The following is a 23,557-nucleotide window of genomic DNA, read 5'->3' on the forward strand; positions in this document are numbered from 1 at the left end:
CCACTTACATTTGAGTCTATAAATATGAACAAGTTCTTTAGCCTTTAACGATTAGCTTCTATCAAATCCTATTATTCTTGCTTTGTAACCCTCAACCGTGATCATCTCGCAACAAATAGTCGATTTCTATGTAAGGTTGAACCTAGCATTTAAATTTCCAATTACAAGTGTTAAGGCCTACAAAGATTAAAGACACTTTCTTTAAGAGAGCTCACATCACTAAGCCATGGGTCACAAAAAGGCATGTGAGAACTATTACCTAGACACTTCAAGATCAAAATTGAGCCACCTATTGCCTGAACAATTCTAAGAAAAATAGGAACTAATGCCAAAGAAACAAATAGATTCACTCTCACATAAGGGTTTAACGCATGACCCAAAAGTAAATTGATCTCATAGAAGTCAAATCTAACAATATTAATGAGTTGATAAAGCAAAAAATATCACAATAACCTTAGACAATCATCAAGATAATGCATGCAATTCAAACTTAAGATGAAATATGAATATATCATAAATGCTTGAATTCACCTTAAATCCATTCTTGTTGCTTCCATAAGAATAAAGTAAGACTAGACCAATAGATTAGGGTTGATAACAAATACTCAAAATACTTTTTTGAAGAAATGTGCCTACAAAAGATCCAACTACCAAGATCAATAGTAGACTATTAGGTCTTTAGGAACCTATCCCTATCCATTCTTGTTGCTTCCATAAGAATAGAGTAAGACTAGACCAATAGATTAGGGTTGATAACAAATACTCAAAATACTTTTTTGAAGAAATGTGCCTACAAAAGATCCAACTACCAAGATCAATAGTAGACTATTAGGTCTTTAGGAACCTATCCCTAATTAGTGCTTCCATAAGAATAGAGTAAGACTAGACCAATAGATTCGCATAAGAATAGAGTAAGACTAGACCAATAGATTAGGGTTGATAACAAAGACTCAAAATACAAAATGTGCCTACAAAAGATCCAACTACCAAGATCAATAGTAGACTATTAGGTCTTTAGGAACCTATCCCTAATTAGTGCTTCCATAAGAATAGAGTAAGACTAGACCAATAGATTAGGGTTGATAACAAAGACCCAAAATACTTTTTTGAAGAAATGTGCCTACAAAAGATCCAACTACCAAGATCAATAGTAAACTATAGGTCCTTGGGAACTGTTTTTTTTTATCAAACCCTACGATAGTAGAGAATATTAAAGAGCTTAATACAAAAATACCCCCTAGCATGAGAGGCTAAGTTTACATTTCTTCAACTAGTCTTTGAGAAGAGCAAGGTATAAGCTATAAATGCTAGCAACATGAAAGATCCATGAAGAAAGCACAATGGGTGCACAATCTTACATCTTGGAAACCAATCCAAAATCATTGGTGCTCAAATAATCTTAAGTTTGCACTTGCAAAGTTCATCATGAAAGAGAACAAATGCATGTGCATCCTATAATTATAAAGGATAGGGGCAAAATTAGTGTCAGTCGCATGTTTGAAACAATGCACATCACAACCATAGGAAGACTTGGCTTTTGCCATTAATGAGTGTGTACAACTTCGCACAAATTCTAGAGCATAGAATGAAATACCATGACAACTAATAGAATATACTCATCATGGACAAATCCAATGTCAAGAAAAGGATATTTACTCTCAATCTTTGCTTAGTTAAAGAAAACCAATTAAAAAAAGTAACAATGCATCCATAATGTAAAACTTTTTTTCATAATGCAAATTGTATATGCATATATATATATATATATAACCTCAGCAAGTTACTCATTGCCCAATCACTTCCAGCTTACAACACGAGTTAAGTTCTTGAATCTCCCTTAATCACAAGTCCATATTGCTTAAGGATGGATACACCCACTTGGGTAGAGAACCAACTTGATGCTTCGTGCCAAAGCTTTGTAAGAAATAGAGTGTAGTCAATGGCCTCCATTGACTAACCTTCAAACAAGATGATATCTAAGGTATAAGTTTTATCATGCTCTGATTGCTCTCATAGTGGTTATCAATGTTAGTGAATTTAGGCTTGCAAACCTTTCAAAAACTTTATCACACTGATAAAGATGCATGGTCAAATTTACGGATGTGATATGCATGTGGGATTACGCAAATTCAATTGATTATCTCTATGCCTCAAAACTCAAATTTGATAGTCATTGGCTTGTATACTCCACATTAAGTGCAAAAGGTCACAATGGAAAAGATGCATGCAAGGTCAAATTTACGGATGTGATTTGCATGTGGGATTGTGCACAAATTCAATTGATTATTTCTATGCCTCAAACTCAAATTTGATGGTCATTGGCTTGTATGCTCCACATTAATTGCTGAAGGTGATGCAGGCACCCACAAGCTCAAAACCATGCTCGACTATAGCACTCTTGTAATGCAACTGCTACACTTGGGAACAATCAGGTAAGGATTGTGACTAACATAGTGTGCTTAACAAGGCTAGTGATTCACCCTCAAAACCATGCTCGACTATAGCACTCTTGTAATGCAACTGCTACACTTGGGAACAATCAGGTAAGGATTGTGACTAACATAGTGTGCTTAACAAGGCTAGTGATCACCACTAACAAAAGACTAACATAATGCTTAACAAGGCTAGTGATCACCACTACTGCCTTTCCACAGCAAGTCTTCACTCTGAAAGTCTCATCAAACAAATACTGGGGGGTAAACAGGGCTTGCAGAAGCGTGAAATGAACAGACTTAATTTGGCCATAACAGCATATTCGATTGCTTAAAAAGTATTGTATTCATAAACCCCTGTTGCCACTGGCAATACAACGCTTGAGTAGTCAGTTACAAATAGAAAGGCTTCAGAACCACAATTTACATGCGAGTGGTACCCTGTTGCCAGAGGCAATAGATTCTACCATAAGTAGCTTCAAGCATAGAAGGGACTTTGAATCACAGCTTCAACACAAACAAATACTGAAGGGCATTGAGAACACCCTGTATTTTGAATTCTTGACTCGAGGCTTGGACAGAGACAAATACTTGAGGCATAACAGGACTTGCACAAGAGCAAGAAATAAACAGGAGAAATTAACAGACTTAATTTGGCCATAGCAGCACATCGGATAGCTCAAAGAGGAAAGTATTCATGCCCCCTGTTGCCGCTGGCAATAGATTCTACCATAAATCACATCATGCATAGAAAAGCATTGAGAGCACCCTGTATTTTGAACTCTGGATAGAGGCTTGACACAAACAATACTCGGGTTAAACAGGACTTGCAAAAGACAGAAAAGAACAGACTTGATTTGATCATAGCACCACATCAGATGTGCTTAATAAAAAGGACCATTGTCACAAACCACCAATAAAACTTCCACGAGTTTCAAAGTTCAGAATGCCCTTGGCCATTTAAACCCTATCCCTGACTTAATTCTCATATCATGGCCTGAGCTGACTCCATGCTAATGCCCAGCTTCAGGGCAACACGCATCCAGGGCACATGGATTAGCACAGAAGTCAAGCACATGGCACATGGATTAGCACAGAAGTCAAGCACATCTATAGATAAAAGGTGACAGGTAGCAAGTACAATGAGAGAAAGTGGGTGCTCCATATCCTTGCCTAATACTGAAAATTGGCAGAGCTCACGCATCAAAGTAGCTCATATATATAACACCTACTCAAGCAGAAAAAAAGCCCTCCCTTGTTTGCACTCAGGCATTTTGCATATGACAAGCATGATTTGCTTGAAAGAGCAATTAAGCAGCAGATGCAAATGCCATCTGGTACAACTTCCACAAATCAAGCCTCTCAAAAACCCACAATTTGCAGGTAACAGGTATCATGGTTTTAGCCGTGTCACGTAGTCAGCTTCAGTGCTTCTTAGCTGAATTATGCATGGTCAGGGCAGCTTCAGATTGGAAATTCCTGCAAAAATTGCAAACAGGTATATCAAAAAGTAAGGGCTCTATTTATTGGAAGCAGAGCAGGCACAGGCAGCTGCAGCTGTTCTTAGTCCACATTGCACACTTCCAAACATCTTTTTCTAAAGAGCAGAAGATCTGGAAACATGGATTTCTCCACAAGGGGACAGAGCATAGCACAAAGGAGCATGACAGAGAGAGGGACAAACAGCCAGACAAAAGAGAGTGCATCAGGTTTTATATATGTTCGGGGATAGAAATTCGACTCACAACAGTAAGAGGAAAAAGGGTTGGGTTACCTAACACATTGAAAATCATAAGCACTTACTTGTTACAAGGGCTGCAAAAGAACTGTCCCTTCTTCCCTGAGGAAGGTGTTCCTGCTTTTCCCTGCCAAAAGAATGTCATTTAAGTAAAAACCGAAACATTGAAGGGCAACAGTCCTACATAGTATGTCAGTTCACAAAACCTACATTCTCTTTGGCAGGCGTTTTCTTATCTTGCTTTCCACTCTGCTGCTGTTGCTTGGGAGTAACACCAGATATCGATGGTGACTTTCCTGCAAAGATAATTGCACATAGATTAGCAACCTTTAACCTGAAAGGCACCACTCATACACAAAAACTAGTTAGTACCTTGGCCAAGTGCAATAAGACTATGCCAATATTCTGCAACTTCCTCATTGCCTGATTTCATAACTATGAAGTAAACAATGCAGCTTGTGTACTTCTGCTCCTTGCAGACAAGCCCAAGGATTGATCAGTAACTACACTCACCTTGCTTAGGTGCCCCTGATGGAGTTGCCACCTTAGCTTTTTTCTCAGATCCCGATGTTTTGGCAGTTGGAAGAAGTCTTTTCTTCCCAGACTGTCAAACAAAACATGCATGAGATTTGCTTCCAGTGCAGCCCAACAGAACAAGAGAAGCTTTGACCGTATCAGTTACCTGTGGCTTTTCATCCTCAGATTCTTCGAGATCAGAATCACTCTCATCATCATCAGACCCAAGGTCGTCGTCGTCATCATCACTAGCGTCAAGCATTTCCTGAAATGAGTTAAAGTACCGGTGAGCATTTGAAAAGTATAAAACATTCAGACAACCAGATCACATCACATCACATAAAAGCTCTTCAGAAAGTGAAGGCAAGGTGCAGACACAATGAACTTGAAAGCTTGGCATAAAGGCATTGAATTCAGCTACAAGATTTCACTTAATACGGATAGCAAAGCAGTTGCATTACATCATCTTCCACATCATCATCCATGTCATCGCTTTCATCATCCTCATCATCCTCATCTTCATCCTCATCTTCATCATCACTGTCTTCATCTTTCTTTGCAACTTCAGGTACCTTAACTTGCTTCTTGCCTTCTTGCTGTTTCCTTTCCTGTGACTTCACTTCCTGCTTTTTCTCTTGCTGTTTCACCTCCTGCTTTTTCTCTTGAGCCTTTGACTCTTTCAGTGCTTTCTCATCCTTCGCTGCAGGAACCTTTGCAGCTGGTTTTGGCTCAGCCTCTTGCTTGGAAGCCTTCAGCTTACCTGTCAAATAGGTACACGTCAGACACGATTACAAAATCCGAGCAAAAGCCCTTCAAACACAAAAATGGCATACCATTCTCTTTAGAGGGTACTGGCACAAGACTTGGGTTGTCTTCCTCATCTGCTAATGGACAATAAGAAATATAAATGTCAATAACCAGGGAAATTATGCAACAAATAGAAAGATTTTTAACCCAAAGTCTCTCTAGATAACAAAAACGAGAGAGTTCAATTGATGCATCAGAAATTAAACATTAGAAGGAGACACACCAGAATCTTCTTCTTCTGAGTCTTCATCATCAAAGTCATCAGATGTAATAATAGAGTCAAGGAGTACACCAGACAATTGCCTACTTCCTACGTTATCATTCACATAAAGCACACCATGCTAGACCAAAAATGTGATGGTCATCACGCATTGAAGATGGAATTGAATTAGTTCAGTTAACCAAGACCATATGTAAACTCTGAAGCACCTCTACTTTTATGTAGCTACTGTGAAGCCCTACACTGAAGCCACCATCTACATTTGCAAAAGGATATTCATCCCCAGCAGCATCTGTTTTGTACCCACAGAAATAGACACTGCTGGAAGTACTATTGTGAGAAAGAGTGAACTTTCTCTCAAAGATCAAGTCTAACTGCATCTGTTCACACTTTCCCTGAGACAATGTTCCAACAACTATTTCTGAGTCACCCACTTTGACTTTCAGGACTACTCGATCATTTCCTTTCCCAGCTTTGCCCTCTCCAAGAGCAACCTGCGAGCACATCAAAAGCATGTAACTACCAGTGCATAAAGATAAAACACCCAAACCAAAGTTACTTCTACTTCAGAGATAATGTTATAAATAGCAATTCATGGCTTTAATGAGAGGTTGCCTCTAAACCAAAACATGTCATTAAGAGTACATTCGTGGAGAATGTCATCTATAACAATCACTATAAACCCACCAGCACCCTCGTAATAAAACAATACTGATACCACTACTTACAGCACTATGGAATAGATTCATGGAGAATATCATCTAAAATAATAGCTGTGTAAACCCACACACATCTATAACAATCACTATAAACCCACCAGCACCCTCACAATGAAACAGTACTGATACCACTACCAACAGCACTATGGAATAGATTCATGGAGAATATCTAAAATAATTGATATATATAAACCCACACCAGTACCCTTGTTATGAGAAAGTACTGATACCACTATCTCCAGCACTATGGAACTCCCTCACTTTAGCTTCAGGAAAGAATTAGCGCTGACATAACCTTCTGCAGCAATGTACACTCTTCTATATAAACCACAAATGGAGGATCGTATCAGACACCTTATTCAACACCCATTTCATAGTCATCCGTCTAACAAGTGATGCATAATAATGGACTCAACATTCTTTTTTTGACAGACTCCTCGATCATCTTAGGGCCCTTGTAGACTTGGCAGGCATCCACAGAAGCAGATATTACTAGTGTAATAGCCCAATCAAAGGGTATTACTCTCCAATAGCCCAATCAAAGGGTATTACTCTCCAATGCTGTCTGAGGAAGAATAGTCCCCCAAAGCAAATAGAAAGCACCCTTCCATGCTTTGCAAGTTTTGGCACTTGTCAATAGCTACTATGTTAACTTTGCTTAATAAGCCATTGATAGTGTAATTAAAGCTGGGCCGATCAATCTATATTCACTACAAGATCAGACTGGCTTGATGAGCTGATCAACTAGCAGAACCTGCCTCAATATCAACACCTGGCTAGAAAATATTGTTCCGCATGTATAAATTGATCACACATCACTGAATGACACACTTTCAAAACAAACTTGCTTATAAAAAAAAGCATTCTGATACAATCAGTGTAAATCAATGAACTAGACTATCAGTGCACAGATGAATCACAAGAACCCCAATTCAGGCAACGATCAAAACCAACAAAAAAAAACCGAGCCATACCTGAGAAACATGTATATACGTCTGCAGACCAGGGTCACAAGTAATAGGCTTCCCACTTGGCACCTCAACAGCTGCAACATGGCCAAGTCCCAATGTCTGAGTGTATTTGATCCATACAAGCATACATATACCGCAAGGATTGAAAGAAAAGGTCGCATTATATTGATAAAATATACAAAAGAAACAAGTCAACTATTCAATGATTGTACTGTAGATATAACAGTGTGACAGAAACACAGAAGGGTACATATCCGCGCGGCTGTGTTGCCATAGCTCTGCTGTGGATTCGCACTACCAAAGCCGGTAAAAAAGTACAGGAATGGATAAAAAGAACATTTCGGACGTGAGCAATTCAAGGCTAGCCTTATGAGTGAGACGTGTATAAGTAGCTGGGCCTTACTCGCCAGACACGTCGAGCAGGGGAACTCGTCGCCGTGAGGTAAACCTAACTGAGAGGCCACATTACCAATGTTCGGATATGGTGCAATACGTAGTGCAAAAATGGACGTTGATTAGACCGAGCTGGAACAAGGATCACACGTCGAGTGAACACTCGTTTACGATAGAAAGCCTCCCGACCAAACGAAGAAACTTTCAAAGATACAGGAAGGAAGCAGTGCAAAAGCATGGCGACGATCAGGGCAAGCTATTACTGGCTTGAGAGGCCCACATATGCCAAGACGCAGGACTGCACAGACTGAAGCTAAGCAGGCGAACATCGACACAAAGGGAGGGTAAGAGGAAGAGAGGACGAGAGGGAAGGCTTACCCCAGAACTCCATTGGAGGGTGCGGCGACTCTCGGCTCTCCGCTGCTCTCTCTCGCGCGCGCGATTCTGTCTCAACGAATGAACAAGCAAATGGAATCGGAAAATGAAAGCCTGCAACGGTTTTCAATAGGCTTCTTTTTTCACAAAACCCTAGCTTTTCCCTCTTCTTACCGCGTTCCTCTCCTCTTAGGGTTTATCTTCAAAAATGCTAAGTACTAACCCTTTTCTATGTGCACAATAAGCCTTACACAAATTATTACCATAATTCCCACATTGTGAATTTCAACAACATAGTTAGCTTATGCTACTCAACACACAAAGTTTTAGACAAATTCCCATCATAATCCCCATATTGTGGGTTATGATAAGATGGGAGAGATGGCATACCTAGCTAGGTATGATTGGAGGCAAGGCGCCTAGCCCCTAAGATCACATCCTACATAGTTGTGCCTGGGGGCAAGTGCCTATCATCTTGGACTAGGGGCTAGTAGCGCCATTCCTCCAACCACACCTAGCAAGGTATATAATGTCTCCTAGGCAAAAGCTCATGATGTTGGATCCCCTTTCCCCACATGGAAATATGTAGTGCCCCCCAAGCAAAAACTCATGATGTTGAATGCTACAAGGAAAATCAAAGGGAAAACATCTTGTTTTCCCCTTCTCCCACATTGAGAAATATCAAAAACTTCTTGTGGTAGGTAGAGGAACAATTAGGTCTAGTAAGTTGAGTCATGTCCTTTAGAGCCTAAATGATGACAAGGCAATTATATCCTAAATGATGTGGTAGGCAAAGACATGTCCTTTGGAGCGTAAATGATGGCAAAGGCAATTACATCCTTGGAATGTGCAAAGTAACTTATGGTGTTTGAAGTGAATACTTATTTGCTTTTGTTTTACAAGGTGAGGTTTTTTTGGAGGAATGTCTAGCTTGCATGGGTGTGCAATGATTGGATGTCATCGAAACCACAAGTATGAAGTTTGGTGTGTCCTTTTTGCAATGGTTTATGTACATATAGGTTTCAAGTTGTTTTACTCTACCACATGTTGTGTTGTTTGACATTGTGAGACCTTTTGTTGTACATTTGTTCATGCTAATATAGACTGTAAAGGGAATTGATTGCATCATACAATAATGTTGCAATTTGACTAATATCAAATCCTTTTGTAATTATGGAATCAAGAAATTGCTTAATTCTACCATTAGTGGTGTTTGTGTCCACATTTTATGCTATTAGAGGAGGTGAGAAATTCAACCCATGCGATATGCATGTCATTATGAATGACAAAAGACTTGTAATGGTCATAAGATGCCATTGGAATCTAGGTCCATTACTAGCATGACATGTAGCAATTCTGTAGTCAAATAGTCAACGTGCAATTAAAGTGTGCACCATGGAGTGTAACAAATCCTTAATCAAATATCGGAGCATGAAGTGTAACAACTATGTAGTTAAATATTGAAACGTGCCATAAGATTATGGGTTCCATTGCTAATAGTGAATGGATTCAAACCTCAACACACCATTTCATATAAATTTGTTAAAAGCAATTGCTTGTTTTAGTTGTGAATGCATGAAGTTATTGCACTTGCATGTGAGCTTAATACATTAGGATGTAAAGGAGGATGACCAATAAGTCAATTATGTGATATGTAAACTTTCAAAATGAAAGGGAGGTTGATAAATACAAATGGATCCACTAAAGAGGTCTCAAATTTTCAAAAGGAATATAGCCAATTATGTGCCCTTGTTTTATTTTGCTTTGCAACCTACTAGACAACATTTATGTATTGCTTCATAGCCAATGCTTTAACTACATGCCAAAGCATACATGGAACCGTGAAGATCAACCATGTCCCTCAAGAAGCTATGTGGAGCCATGAACATTCAAGGTTGGTTTGAAATGCCTGATTTAGCACTATATTTTTTATTTGTTCATACAATTTATGTGAAAAGTATGCACTCAATTAGATGCATTGCTTTCAATCGCTTATATGTTATAAGTTATATTTAAAAAATTGTTTGGTCACATAATTTGTAGAAACTATGTGAAATATTTGTGTTGAATAGGTACATCTTATGTGAAAAAGTTTGTGCCAAATTAGGAGATCTAAAGTTCACCATAGACTTTTCTCATAACCTGAACAAATTAAGTGAAAAGTTGTGCTAAATTAAGCAATTGAAAGCAAGTCTAAATGTTTATGATAATTATTCTTTATAATATAAGCTTTTTTAAAGATTTAGTTACTAGTGTAGTAATGTGCACATCAAAAGAAGGAGGCATACCACAACTTAGAGAATGCTACCAACACACTCAAATATAGCAAGGCAATCGATAGCACAACCTAATAATGAAATCATCACTTGATCTCATCAATGCTTCGCTATTGTGCATGAGGAATTGTAAAAAAATAGGTAAGGGGTAACCCATACAAAGCAATTGAGAAGATCAAGACCTTCATGAGGATTGTGATACTACATCCCTTAAGCCACTTTCAGGATGCTTATCTTGTGAATAAGTGTGTTTTTAATTGTCTTTGTACAAGAGATGTAAAACTATGATAGTGTTGCTTCCAAAATATTTTCAACATCATGTAAAATACACACTCATAAATGAGGATAAAAATATCACAACTAGCATAACAAGTTTTTTTATTTCGACAATACAATTTTTCATCATAAGACTTAATTAATATGGGTAGGTTTTTTACAAGACCCACTTCAATGTTCTTTGTGTTAAGGATGGTTAGATTGATGCAATCTACATAAAAAAGTTGGATATGTGTACCCTCGATACATTGCAAACACCTTTTTATACTACAACGAAATGAACTATTTACTACTTTCTTCATCTTTAAAAGGTCATGGGACTCACTCATAAGAGAATCTAGGCACTAAACCCCTAGTGACATAATATGTAAAGAATTCAATTCTACTTTTGAAGGTAAATAGTTATAGTCAATCCTCCAATAATGATGTGACCAACTATACATCACAATATTATCACTTGAGCATATTCCTCAACAAAACCTCTCGTTTGTTAGCAAGATACAAGACCGCAACTCTATCACTGAGTTTTGAGTTTTAAAAGCAATCATAACTGTGAATAATATTATCAATGAAGCACACCCCTTCCACAAAGAGCCAACTTTCAAAGTGTTTTTCTTAGCCTAGGATTGAGTGGTAAGAGGCATGAATACTATCATTATTCTTATATCTTGGGGTAGGGAGGGTTCTTGGCTCCACTCATGAGTAGGAGCCCATTGTCTCATCGAAGCTCGCTACTTTGTCATTTACTATACATATATATATACTTTTTTGGTTTTTAAGTCCATTTCTATGTTCTAACAACACATCTTCTAATTTTTTACTAGTTTATTATGCTTGATAGTCAACATAATTGCACAAGTCCCTTACATGGCACGAACCACTTAGTAGTTGTTGACCGGTGCCTTCTAAGGCCATAACTCCACACCATCCACAACCCCCTGGTCATCCAAATGAATTCATTCCCCCATTACCCTTCATCTAATGGGTACAAATAGTTGAAAAGCAAGATACTTACTACTACATTGATCAAAATAGTCTCATAATAGGAGAGTTTATGTTGATCAAAACAATCACCCAACCAGGGAAGTTAGGATTACAAGCTTATGGCAACTTTCTAGGCTTTTACAATTGGTTACAAAATCACCAAAAGGCAAACACCTTTTTGGTTAGATGTAGCACCAATGGCATTGTACAAGTGCACTTAAGAATAACAATACAAGAAAGATGGGATGCTAATGCTTTGACAAAGTAAATCACTTGAGTGGAAATACTTACTAAGACATAGCTTTTAGCCATTGTTGTGCCTCTCTAAATTTAGCCCATCTTAGTTTGAGGCCCAACCACAAAAAGTAAAAATATCCGATCTTATTCAAAGCCCTGCTAATGAGAATGGGCTCAACTTTGCACAATGTACTTGACTAGGGTATATGAACCTAATTATGTAAGTTTAGTAGAGAAAAGTCTAAAATTCAGCATAAGACATGGGAGGAGCATGAGGTAATTTACTTCAAGCATGCAAATTTTGTGGAGGATTTTACAAAGACCCTCTCTCATAAGACCATGACTAATAGCTTAAATGAGGCTTAAATAGATCCCCACATTTAAGAGAGATTTAAGAAGAGTTTGCATACAACAAAACATAAGTATGAAGTTGGATTGTCTCACATACTAATATTTTAGATATCATTATCATGATTAATACTTCCTAATGTACACACCTTGTGGTGAATAAATTGGAAAAAAAATTATATTGATTCAACATATTTTCCAACAAACATGCATACAAAAAGACTTGCACTAGTTGCAAAGAAGTTTGCCCCAATATCTTAAAAAAATTCAAAAGTTAGTTAACTGTGATATAAAATATGATGTATCCATTACATGTACTAAATCCCAAGTAACCCAAGTCCTAATGCCTATTCAATTAAGTCCAAAATAAGAAAATTGACATCGGTGAGCTCTTATTAAGCATTAGATAAAGACCATAAGAACACAATTTGATATTGTATCAAGACTAAAGACAATAGACTTGATAATAATTTAGGAGACTCAAGAGCAAAGATTTGAGAAATTTTAATTATAGAATCACACTTGGCAAAAAAATTATACCCAAGCCCCGCTTAAACATTAGGCAAGGCAAAAGCAAGAAGGATAGGAACAAGCAAGGACACAACATTTCCAAACTGGGAAAATGCTACATGCTTTTAGGTTTGAGAGAGTTGTGCTCACCTCCCTTGTCCTACCTACATCTTTTTTTTTCTTTTTTTTCTTTTGGGGGGTGGGGGAGGGGGGACAATGAAGACAAAATAAGGACCTCACATGTAGCAAGTGCCATGGTGTGAAAGAAGGAGTGAGGGAGTGAGAGAGAATGACATGAATCCTCCTCCTCATCATTTTCATCATGTTCCTACTCATCACGATCATCATATCCATCCTCTCTCCCCCTCTATAAATTATCACCACATCATGTCTTGGTCTTGATATGGAGTGAGAGAATTCTTCGTAAGCCCTCAACCATTTCTTAAATCTCTTACTTCACTTATCATCTCCTCATCTTATTATATCTTCTCTAATAATCCCCAAATGTATGCTAACCAGGGTTTGAAAGAAGGTTCAAAAGATTGCTTTATTGCTTGCTGTACAATAAGCGTATGAGATTGTTGTGTGATGGAATGTATTGTGTTTAATCTTTGTTTGATTTTTGTTAAGTTGTGGTGTTTCTCTACTAGATTCATGGTGTTAAGAAAGGTATTGGAGCAAAGGCAAATGGATCTGAAAGATCGAGGATATGCACATTTCTTCTTTTGTTTATGTGGGAGAGCATTACGTACATTGGTCCAGGTGCGAACATGCTTCTTATGTGTAGAGGTGCTTTTTGGTTGATTGTGGCTCCTTGCGATTTATGACCAGTGACTGCGTATGCGAGTGTTAAGGAGAACATGGATTTATGGTACCACTTGCTATTTAGTACCTTTATGCTGGTGCTTACTACATAGTAGGGTGAGTTGTTGGTTCATTAACTAGATCATGACCTAGATTCCTAATATCATTTTGTCATTTGATGTGTCGATACGGTTGATCTTACACACCGCATTGTTTGTTGCACCTATGGTGAGGTCAATGTTCTCAGTTATTGTAGTTGCCCCAACTGCTATCTCGTGGAAGTTCTTGTCATGTAGCCAGGTCTACAATGCTGGCTCATCATTTGCATTCATTTGAACTTTGACGATGTGGATATGTTCGGTTGTGTAGTATTTGTGTAGAATCTACTTGTTGCAGTTGCGAACATATTCCTTGTGTATACATATGATTGTTGTTTTTTGGTTGACGATATCTAAGAGGTCCTTCTCATTGATCATGTGCACTGATGTAAGCATTCATGTATCTCTTGCTTTGTTGGACAATGATACTTGATCACTTGTAGAAACTGTAGGAATGGTAGGTCGCATGCATATCAAACTAAGGTTTGAGGGTGCATTGCTTTCCATGTGCCCAGTACAATGAGGAGGTGATGTGACATTGTCGTAGAGCTCGATTTGATGGTTGCAAATAGGCGGTAAGTGTGCAAGTTTGCCAAATAGTATCACGAGCTTCTTATTGAATGGATTGAGTAGCGAGCCTTCGCATACGCTCAGTATCTGGTGCACTATTATATCAAACATTGTCCTTGTTAATATGGACATCTCATCGATGATAATTGTGTCAGCTTCTCTTATTGCAACGTAGCATTCGTTTGTCTCTTGCAACTATATTGGATATTACTATGCACATTACTGGATATGGTGGATATGCTACATAATCTAGTTGCAGCTGCTTATGTGCTTGGTGTTAGCAATATGCTCTTATTCATAGCAATGAGGTTGTAATTGTAGTAATGTATGAGGAAGCTCTTTCCACTACTCGATGTGCTACTAACGATGTGTAGGCCGTATGTCACATTGATGAGGTGGTTGTTGTAGACAACTTGTTGTTTTGTTATTAGAGTACTCTAAAAAATTGTACAGAAGTCTTTCGTGAGCTATAATGTCTTTATTCGTATTGATGCAACACTACTTTCATAATTAGAAGCCACTAGAGGTATTGTGAATGTCTTTGAATGATCATGTTCATCAATTAGTGGGTTCTGAGTAAGTTTCTTTGAGTGTAGTTTGTGATGAACATTTTGAGGTCTTCCTCATTGGCCATGAGACCACAGAGTTGGCATTTGATGTAGTATGATTGTGTTGAGTTCTCGATGCTTATAGTTCACTCTTTGACCTGAAGCTTGTTCATTGCATTAATGTTTTAAAGAAGAAACCTTCAGTTTGGTGGCTCGGATGAAAATTGATGAATCGTACCAATCTCGTATGCTACTCTATGATATTGCCATAAGTGTTGTAGAGAGTGAGTTCGAGATTAGATGCAGTAGTGATTTTGGTGATGATTTAGTTTTTGTGGCAATGATATAATTTTACATGCTTTAAGCTCAATGACTGAGCATAGTACATGTCTATAGGGTGTCTATTTGTGCAAGAGAGTTGTCGATGTACTCAATAGACTTGCTTTGTGTGACTATCAAAATTTGCATACAATTTAATACGGCTTCAATCAGTGACATTGGCTTGCACAATATTGTGACGAAAACTATTACTTTTTGCTTGTTTAAGTCCAATTCTTACAATCCTAGTCTCTTGGCATCTTCTATCTGGATGTTTAATGAAGTGGGAGCTCAACCTCATCTGCCAAGTCCCATAGACCGCTTATTGTTTCATGCATTTCAAGCAAGTACAAATGGCTATCTCTCACCTAGCCAATGCACCTTCGATTCCATAGGGGTGTAGTGAGCTTACCTTGATGCTTGAATGAGTAGCCTCCTTCCTCAAGCAAACCGGTAGCTCCACGATTTGAGATGTGATCTCAAGCAACCTCAAGCCTCCTCCTTTGAGCTCCATCCTCCATAGCCATGTTCGAGATAAGATAAGAGAAGAGAAGAGAAGAGGAAGAGAGGAGAAGATGGAGAACTTCTCCACTGCAGTCCCTCACCCTCACACACTCGCTTGCTCCCACTCTCACACTCCCTCTCTCAAGCACACACAAGCAAGCAAGAAGTAGAGAAGAAGAGAAGAAGAAGAAACCACTTTATCCACACACCAAAGAATGAGCTTCTCGTTCACTTTTTGAGTTTATATACAAGCCCTAAATCCCTTGGGCACCCATTCCTTTTTTACATGATCGGGCATCTTGCCAATGTCCTCTTTCCCTATTCCCTTCTAGTTGCCTTATCCCTTCACCTATGCCCCCATTTAGACTTTACAATTTGCACAGGAGGGAGCTTGGCACTCTTTTACAAAATTTAAGTGGCACCCTTTCATTTTAAGAGGTGCCTTTGTCTTTGACTTGGCCTTTGAGGTTGCCCTTGCGCTTTTGGCCTTTCTTCTCTTATTCCTTTGCATGACTGCCTTTTTCCGCATTATTCCATAGTTTTGATTTTTTTTTTCCCCGTCTTACATCAGGGTTAACATTACCCCTCTCCTAGACGAGTGCCAATCCCATGGCACTTGCAGGTTTATGTTGATGAGGGTTCGATGACCTAAAGGGCGGTCGTGTGAGCTGATGATGATGGGACCTCGTGGGGATTGGTCCTGGAGAGAAGCTGATCACATGATTAAGGTGGTGAAGGCTGAGAGTGGATTAAGTGGATGATGGGGCCTCCGAAGTTGGTGGTTTGTAGCATTTGTATTTGCCTGGAAAGGAAAGAAGGTGCACTACATGGGGGGTGTGTCTACCTTACCATGTGATGCAATGTGCTCGTGCTAGTGGAATTGGGAGCTAGGTCAACCATAAGCAACCACAAACAAGCCTGGGTGTTGTCCCACACTTGAAGACCCAGTTTGTGCCCAAGGGTGGTGCGGTGAGTGTGGCTTAGGGAGACAGGTCTAACCATAGGCGAGGGTGACCTCCCTAGGTATGTCCTGCCCTTGATGTGCCCTAAGTGTGATGTGGGGAATCAAAATGGGCTAGGGGGTTAGGGGCGGAGCCGGTAGACCGAAGCCATCAAACGCACCTAACTTGAGGACCCTTAGCTGTAGTGACTATGGACTATATGTAGCAAGATGATTTGTTTTCTTTCTCTTGCAATTTTCTTCTCGTGATCTCTTATTCATTTCTTTTATTTTCTCTTTTCTTTGTCCTTTCTCTTATTTTCCTTTCCTTTTTTTAAAAATAGACAAAAATCTAATCTTCGTCATCAGATTCATGAGAGAAAGGAGTTGGGGGCTTAAGAGATTTGTTAAGGAATTTCCAACCTTGCACATATCCTTTGAGGTTCATTTATGCCTGCAAAAGAGTAGTGGAAAGAAATGGACGATTACAATGAATGAAGTGGCTATCATTCATATCTTCTAAGAGAGCTAAGCAAAAAGAGGGAAAGAGGGTAGTTCGCATCATTAACCTAGTCATAGCGCATCTATCTATGCCATTTGGATAAAAAAAGAGTGGCGATAGGTAGTATGCTTGCAATGTAGGGGTTCTTGCTTTAATAGTATTCTAAGTAATGGAAGATAATTACACGTAGTTAGGAAGGCTGGGTCTAGTGGGCATGAGGTGAACTCATTAAGGAAGTGGGTTGTTGAGTCATATAGGTCTTGTAGTGTGAAAGTGAGGGCTTCCTTAGGTTTGGTGGCATTGACATTGTATATCATTGGGAAGTCATATCGACCATGGATGTCTGGATTGTAATCCACTCCTACCCTTCTTGGATATGGCATGAAAGTAGGGTTATTTCTTTCGAAGGGTAGTGTATTACAAAATGACATCCATGCCTCTGTGTTGCCTTCCCAGATGCACCTCCTTCACTTTGGTTGGCACTCATAGCTCTTCACTATTTTGGACACTTCATAGACTTTGTTCTCCCAAAAGTTTGGAGCCTTTGTTCCCCATTAGGTAGGATTCTTCTCTCTCTCAAAGGTCCACCTATCTCCCAACCTCCTTCCGACATTAGTCACCTCTTCCACCACCTTGGTTGATAATACTATGCTCAATGCGGTGGGGAATTAGAAATCAAAGTCAAACGGTTCATAGTTATTCTCCCTTTGCTCCCAGAATATGAGTTTAGCATTATAATTTATCGAGAAGTAGTCTTCTCTCGGCAGGATGGGCGCTCCTGGCACCATTGCCAGTTGAGCATTCAACCTTCTTTGTGCTTGCCACCTCCTGCTGCACTTCAGATCGTAGGGAAGGAGGTTGGAACTAGCTCCTCCTCTTGTTGTCCCATCTCAAAGTGTTCTGCATCTTCCTCCTCCCTATGTTCATGCGGTGCTTCTTCAGTGAATCCCAAGGCATCCACTTCATGCATCATCAAGCTTGCCCTCAGCAAATAGTTCATATGATCTTATAGCCTTATGCTGACTCCTATTGCTTGTGGTGGCACATGTAGCCCTTGGGTCAAGGCCATGCGAACAATCCCTAGATTTCTTTTCAATGAATCAACGGCCTCCCCTTCTTTCGTTTGGGTGGCATCCATGATAGTGTTGAGGAAGGTGCATTGTTGAGTCTATAAGCTTACTTGTGCGGTCTCGACCTTGCTCTTTGCAAGCACCTTGTCCCATTCTACATGAGCTAGACGACGCACTAAGTCTTGTACTCTTCTTTCACTTCTGGTTGTCCATTCTTTTGCCTTGCTTTTCATTTCTTTGAAGCTTTCTCCTTGCCTTTGAGATAGGATCATTAATCTCTACTCTTATTCTTGAATTTCCCTTTCTAATCTCTTCTGCTCTTCTAGCTCTAAGGCTACCTTCTTCTTCAAATGTTCTATGCCTTCTTGATACCTTCATGCCCTCTCTTCTCTTGCTCCTTCTAACATTCCCATGGCATCTTGGACATTTGTCATCTCCCCTCGTAGCTCTTCGTATTGCATTATTAGCTCTTCATTTAGTCGTTGCATGCTCATGAGAGTTTGTGTTTCTTCAGCGAGCTTTGCTTGTCACCTTTCTGCTTCTCCTTCCTTGGCCTTGAGCTCCTCCTTTAGCTCATTTATTTCTCTTTGACACATGGCCACTTAGTGGGTTTTTTCTAGTTAAAAGGCTACCATAGTCTCCTTTTCAGCCTCTAACTCAACAACAGCTATTTTATTTTCTTTTTTTGCTCTCTCAAGCTGTGATAGAAGTTCCTTAACATAGTCACCATAGTTCGTGGTGGATGACGATAGTGCGGTGGGGACAGTAGTTATGGATGTTTCAATTCTCTGTCTATTAGGATCCTACCTCGACTCAACATTTGCTACTACTACCGGTCTCTTTGTCCCTGTCGCAAGAACTCCTTCACCTCCCTCCTGGGCCATTTATTTATTGACCAAAAATTGTGCCCAGGTCATGATGTTGCTAGCATTGACTTTAGGTGTAGCACCTTGGGTGGTTGTGGTTGTCGGGGTGGTCGGCACTAGGCTAGCTAGAAGTGGGTGCAATATACCTTTACCCTTGCCCTCCATAATTGGCGATGTTATAGCTTCTAGCACTTTGGTGCTAGAACTTGGGCCTTCGTCTCTAGGTGGGCTCATGGCAGCCAGCTCTTCTTCACTTCAGGGTTGCCCCACTGATATGTGGATGGCCAAGGCTATGTCTTCTTCTTCTCTCCTCCTAAGCTCCTCAGCTTCTTCATCTACTTTCCTTTTTCTCTCCTCTTCAACCCTCTTGGATTCCTCTTTTATCCTTTTTGCCTCCTCCTTTCCTTTTCTCTTTCTTTTGTCTTCAGTGTTTTTGAACCCTCTTTAGGCTATTTGTAGGTCTGTTCTCTCTTTCTTCTTGCTCTCTTGTTTATCACTCTCCATCCTCTTACTGGATTGTTCCTGTTCTTGGTGGAGAGGGAACTTGTTTGGTGTTTCTCCAACTCCCTCATCTTCTTGGGTTTCCCCCACTACCTCTTTGATGTTGGCCGTCAATACCCCACCAAACCCAATGGTTGAGGCCTTTGATGATGACTTCTTCCTTGCCTTGGAGTGTAGAGGTGAGCTCATGCTCAACCACCAAGACCCATGCATCCTCAAGCCTCTTCCTTCAAGCTCCATCCTCCATAGCCACATGCGAGATGAGAAAGAGAGGAGATGGTGGAGGGCTTCACCTCCAAGATCTCTCACCCTCACACACACTCTCCCTCACTCACTCACACTCCCTCTCTCAAGCACACAAGCAAGCAAGAGAAGAGAAGAGAAGAAGAAAAGAAGAAGAGTCCACTTTGCCACACACCAAAGAATGAGCTCTCATTCACTTTTTGAACTTTATATACAAAACCCTTTTTTCCTTGGGCGGTCATTCCCTTTTTACATGGCCGGCCATGGCCTAGGCCCTCTTTTCCATTGTTCTCCTATCTTCATAGCTTCATTCCTACTTCCCATCCACCTTTACAATTTGCATGGGTGAGAGCCCGATGCTTTTACAAAGGTTTTGACTACGCCTTTATATTTAAAGGTGTGCCTTATTACTTTTGGCTTCTTGCGGCTTCCATGGTTGCATCTTGTACTCTTAGTGGTTGTTCCCATGCTTTTAGATTTCTTCACGGCCCACTCTCTTGTAGGGCACCTTTTCCTTTTTTTTGCCTTGTGCTTTTCCTCTTGATGCCTCTTTTTCCACTTCATTTGCTTTGCAATAAACATTACCTCCCTCCTAGTTGGGTGCCAATCCCATAGCACTACTGGGTGGCGATTCAGACAGTTCTATGAGATGTATGATTTAGCATATGCTTGGTAAATGTCTTGTGGACTAAGAAGGGGATTGTATGCTAATGTTCGAAGCTAGAAACAAATGCATTGATATTATCTTGGTTGGTTACAAACAGAGAATGCATTCTATGACATTGTTTGTTGAAGACAGAGTGTCTATGGTTGTCCATATGGTCATTATTGACCCTTGCACTTGATAGCACATGTAAGAAGTACTTTGAGGACATTTTGAAGCTGGATAAACCTAATTTGACTTAGCATTGTTTGACTGCAATTTGTAAGTAGGACATTTGACACGTGTACTTGTTGTACATGAACTGAACTATGCTTGTATGATTATGTATGGACTTCTACATGAAATAGTAGATGTCTTGGATGTCTTGAAGCATATATGACATGTATACATCTCTGTTTTGGCTGTGAAAGAACTGTTGGTCATTGACAGTCTACAGATTTCAGACTGCATGTTTGGTTAACTATAGTAAGGTCGCATGATATAGAGTTACAACAACTACATGGTCTATGTGTTGATTGATGTATCTACATGTTATGCTTATGCTTGTGGATGGTTTTGAGATGTTAATGAGCTGAAATATTCTGATTACAATAGACAGTTAATTGCAAAAAACTACGATAAACAATTAAAGACTACAATAGGCCAGTTAGACTTGTTGGCTTGCACGAAGTCACATACTAGCCATTGTCTGTTACAATATGGAAAATGCAGATAGGACCCACAACATAACCCAGATAGTGGGGGAAAGCCTTGACATCAATAATTATGTCATATGGAAGTTTCGCATGGAGAACTTCTTGATAGGTAAAGGCTATTAGGACTTGGTGACAGGTGTTGAAGCTAAATTTGAAATCCCAGAGAGAAATCCTACAGCTGATCATAGACGAGTGCACTGAGCTTGGTTGGAAAGAGCTCGCAGGGTGCTACACTGGTTATCTTTGTGTATCTTGGATGCTATGGTAATACAGATCATGAACTACAAGTACTAGCAGATGAATGGAACATATTGATCATGTATTATGGCACAACTACCAGTTCCAGGAAGATACAGTTAAAGAAAAAAGTCAACAACATGGAGAGAAAAGGCAGATCTATACAGGATTATGTCACAGAAATTAAGACTATTGCGGATCAGCTAGCATCCATTCACACACAGGTTGAGGATGAAGACATGGTTGCAGTGACTTTAAATGGTTTGGGATCTAAATATAAGTCATTTGATACTTCCATCTATGTGCGAGCTGAAATGCCAGATTTCAATGAGCTAGTTGCATTGCTTATTCATGAGGAAGTTCAACTTGGATTTTGGCTACATGCTCTAGCAGTTCCAAGAGTAAGGATGTTGTCTTTTATTTGCATCAACGTAGCTGTGGCAGCCATGGTAGAGGTTATGGTTTTGGCAGAGAAGGCCAACAAAATGTATCTTACGGTCATAATAACCAGCAGGGTTCAAATGCAAGAGGAGGTGGAAATTTCTAAGGCAGGGGGAGATCTAGCCCTAGAGACATAGGCTCTTGGCAGCAACAACATCCCTTTGACAATCCTAATAAGGATAAGGATTGTCACTATTGTGGAAAGTACAGTCATATTGCCAAGGAGGATTGTTGGAAGAAGCAAGGCAATCAAAAGGGTAAGCAACATGGACATTATGCATTGTCCAGTTAGACAGATGATGCTTCTGGGGATAGACTATTTGCCATGACATATGTGAAAGACAAGGCTGATGAGAAGTCTACTGAGGATGATGTTTGGTATATTGATTCAGGGGCACCAAATCATATGACCCCTCATGGTGATTGGTTTATTGACATGGTGCCCAAGAGGAATGGCTATGTATGCATAGGGGATGATACACATCATAGCATTGAACATAAAGGCAAAGTGCCTTTGGTAATCCATGATTGCAAGAAGAAGAAGAACTTACATGATGCATTGCATGTCCCGTCAATTACTAAAAATCTATTTTCTATGGGCCAGATGATTGAGCAAAATTTACATGTTAGGTTTAATAAGTATGGTTGCTTCATTGAGGAGTTTGGTAATGTTTGCAAATTGATTGCTCATGGTCATAGGAATGGCAGGATGTTTACTCTTGATGCAACTTTACCATAGTTGAAATCAGCCATGTTTGCCCATGGCTCTGTCACAATTAGAGATTTAGAAATGTGGTATAAAAGAATAGGGTATGTTAATCTTCAGCGGTTGCAAATGATGCAGAAAAAACAACTTGTTATAAGTCTACCTAAGTTTGCTTACATGGATATTGGTCATGTCTGCGATGCTTGTCAGTTTGGTAAATAGTCAAGGTTGCCATTTGTCTAGGTATTATGTGACATTCATTGATGAATTTAGTTGCTATACTTGGGTTTATATACTGAAAATAAAGGATGAGGCATTTGTTGTTTTTCAGCAATTTAAGTAGCAGGTTGAAAAGGAAATTGATTGATGTATCTCTTGTTTGAGTTCTGGCAGTGGTGGGGAGTATGTGCCAAATGAGTTTGACAGTTTTTTGGCTAAAAATGGCATACATAGGCAACTTACATGCAGCTACACTCCACAACACAATGGGGTAGCTGAACGGAAGAACAGGGTCTTAATGGAAGCTGCACATGCAATGATGAATGAGAAGAAGATGCTGCTCTATTATTGGGCTGAGGTTGTTATGACAACCATGTATATCTTGAACAGGACTCCCACTATAAGTATTTATGATATGACACCATTTGAGAAGATGCGTAGCTACAAGCTTGATATCAATCACATGAAAATATTTGGGTGTCTTGCTTATGTGCATGTCCTGAGATGAGAAGAGAAAGAAGCTGGATTTGAAAGCACATAAGTGTGTCTTTTTTTGTTATTCGCAGGAGAAGAAGGCATATAAATGCTATGATCCCTCTACTCGGGAGACACTAGTCAGCAGAAGATGTTATATTTGATGAGATGTCCTCTTGGTATGCATCACCAGCTATTGCAGTGCCATTGGATATGCCTTCTACACATGCTTCTACAGTTGATTTGCAGCAGAGTACTGCATTGATAGGCCCTAGTGGTATGACAATATCTCCATGGACAGGGAGATTGTGGAGCTGTGGCTCACCGTCCCACTGACACCACTATGTTAGTGAGG

General features: G+C 39.6%; 1 protein-coding gene across 2 annotated transcripts; it reads right to left on the minus strand.

The window, feature by feature from the left end:
• Window positions 1-3,259: 3,259 nt before the first annotated feature.
• Window positions 3,260-8,332, minus strand: LOC148034441 (uncharacterized). 2 transcript variants are annotated; one of them, XM_087679376.1, is made up of 11 exons: window positions 8,175-8,332; window positions 7,407-7,477; window positions 5,988-6,207; window positions 5,717-5,758; window positions 5,520-5,570; window positions 5,148-5,446; window positions 4,853-4,951; window positions 4,684-4,774; window positions 4,381-4,466; window positions 4,236-4,297; window positions 3,260-3,911 (listed from the first exon to the last, which is right to left on the minus strand). In XM_087679376.1, the coding sequence occupies exons 1-11, from the start codon at window positions 8,185-8,187 to the stop codon at window positions 3,857-3,859; spliced, it is 1,089 nt and encodes a 362-aa protein (XP_087535502.1). In that variant the 5' UTR covers window positions 8,188-8,332; the 3' UTR covers window positions 3,260-3,856. The 2 variants fall into 2 exon arrangements, with proteins under 2 accessions (XP_087535502.1, XP_087535503.1); XM_087679377.1 differs by having other exon boundaries at window positions 5,520-5,567; window positions 8,175-8,331.
• Between the last annotated feature and the right edge of the window lie 15,225 nt (window positions 8,333-23,557).

This window comes from Lygodium microphyllum, chromosome 6 (genome assembly GCF_053477565.2).
Source record: "Lygodium microphyllum isolate KBCC chromosome 6, Lygodium_microphyllum_v1.1.10, whole genome shotgun sequence".
NCBI lineage: Eukaryota > Viridiplantae > Streptophyta > Polypodiopsida > Schizaeales > Lygodiaceae > Lygodium > Lygodium microphyllum.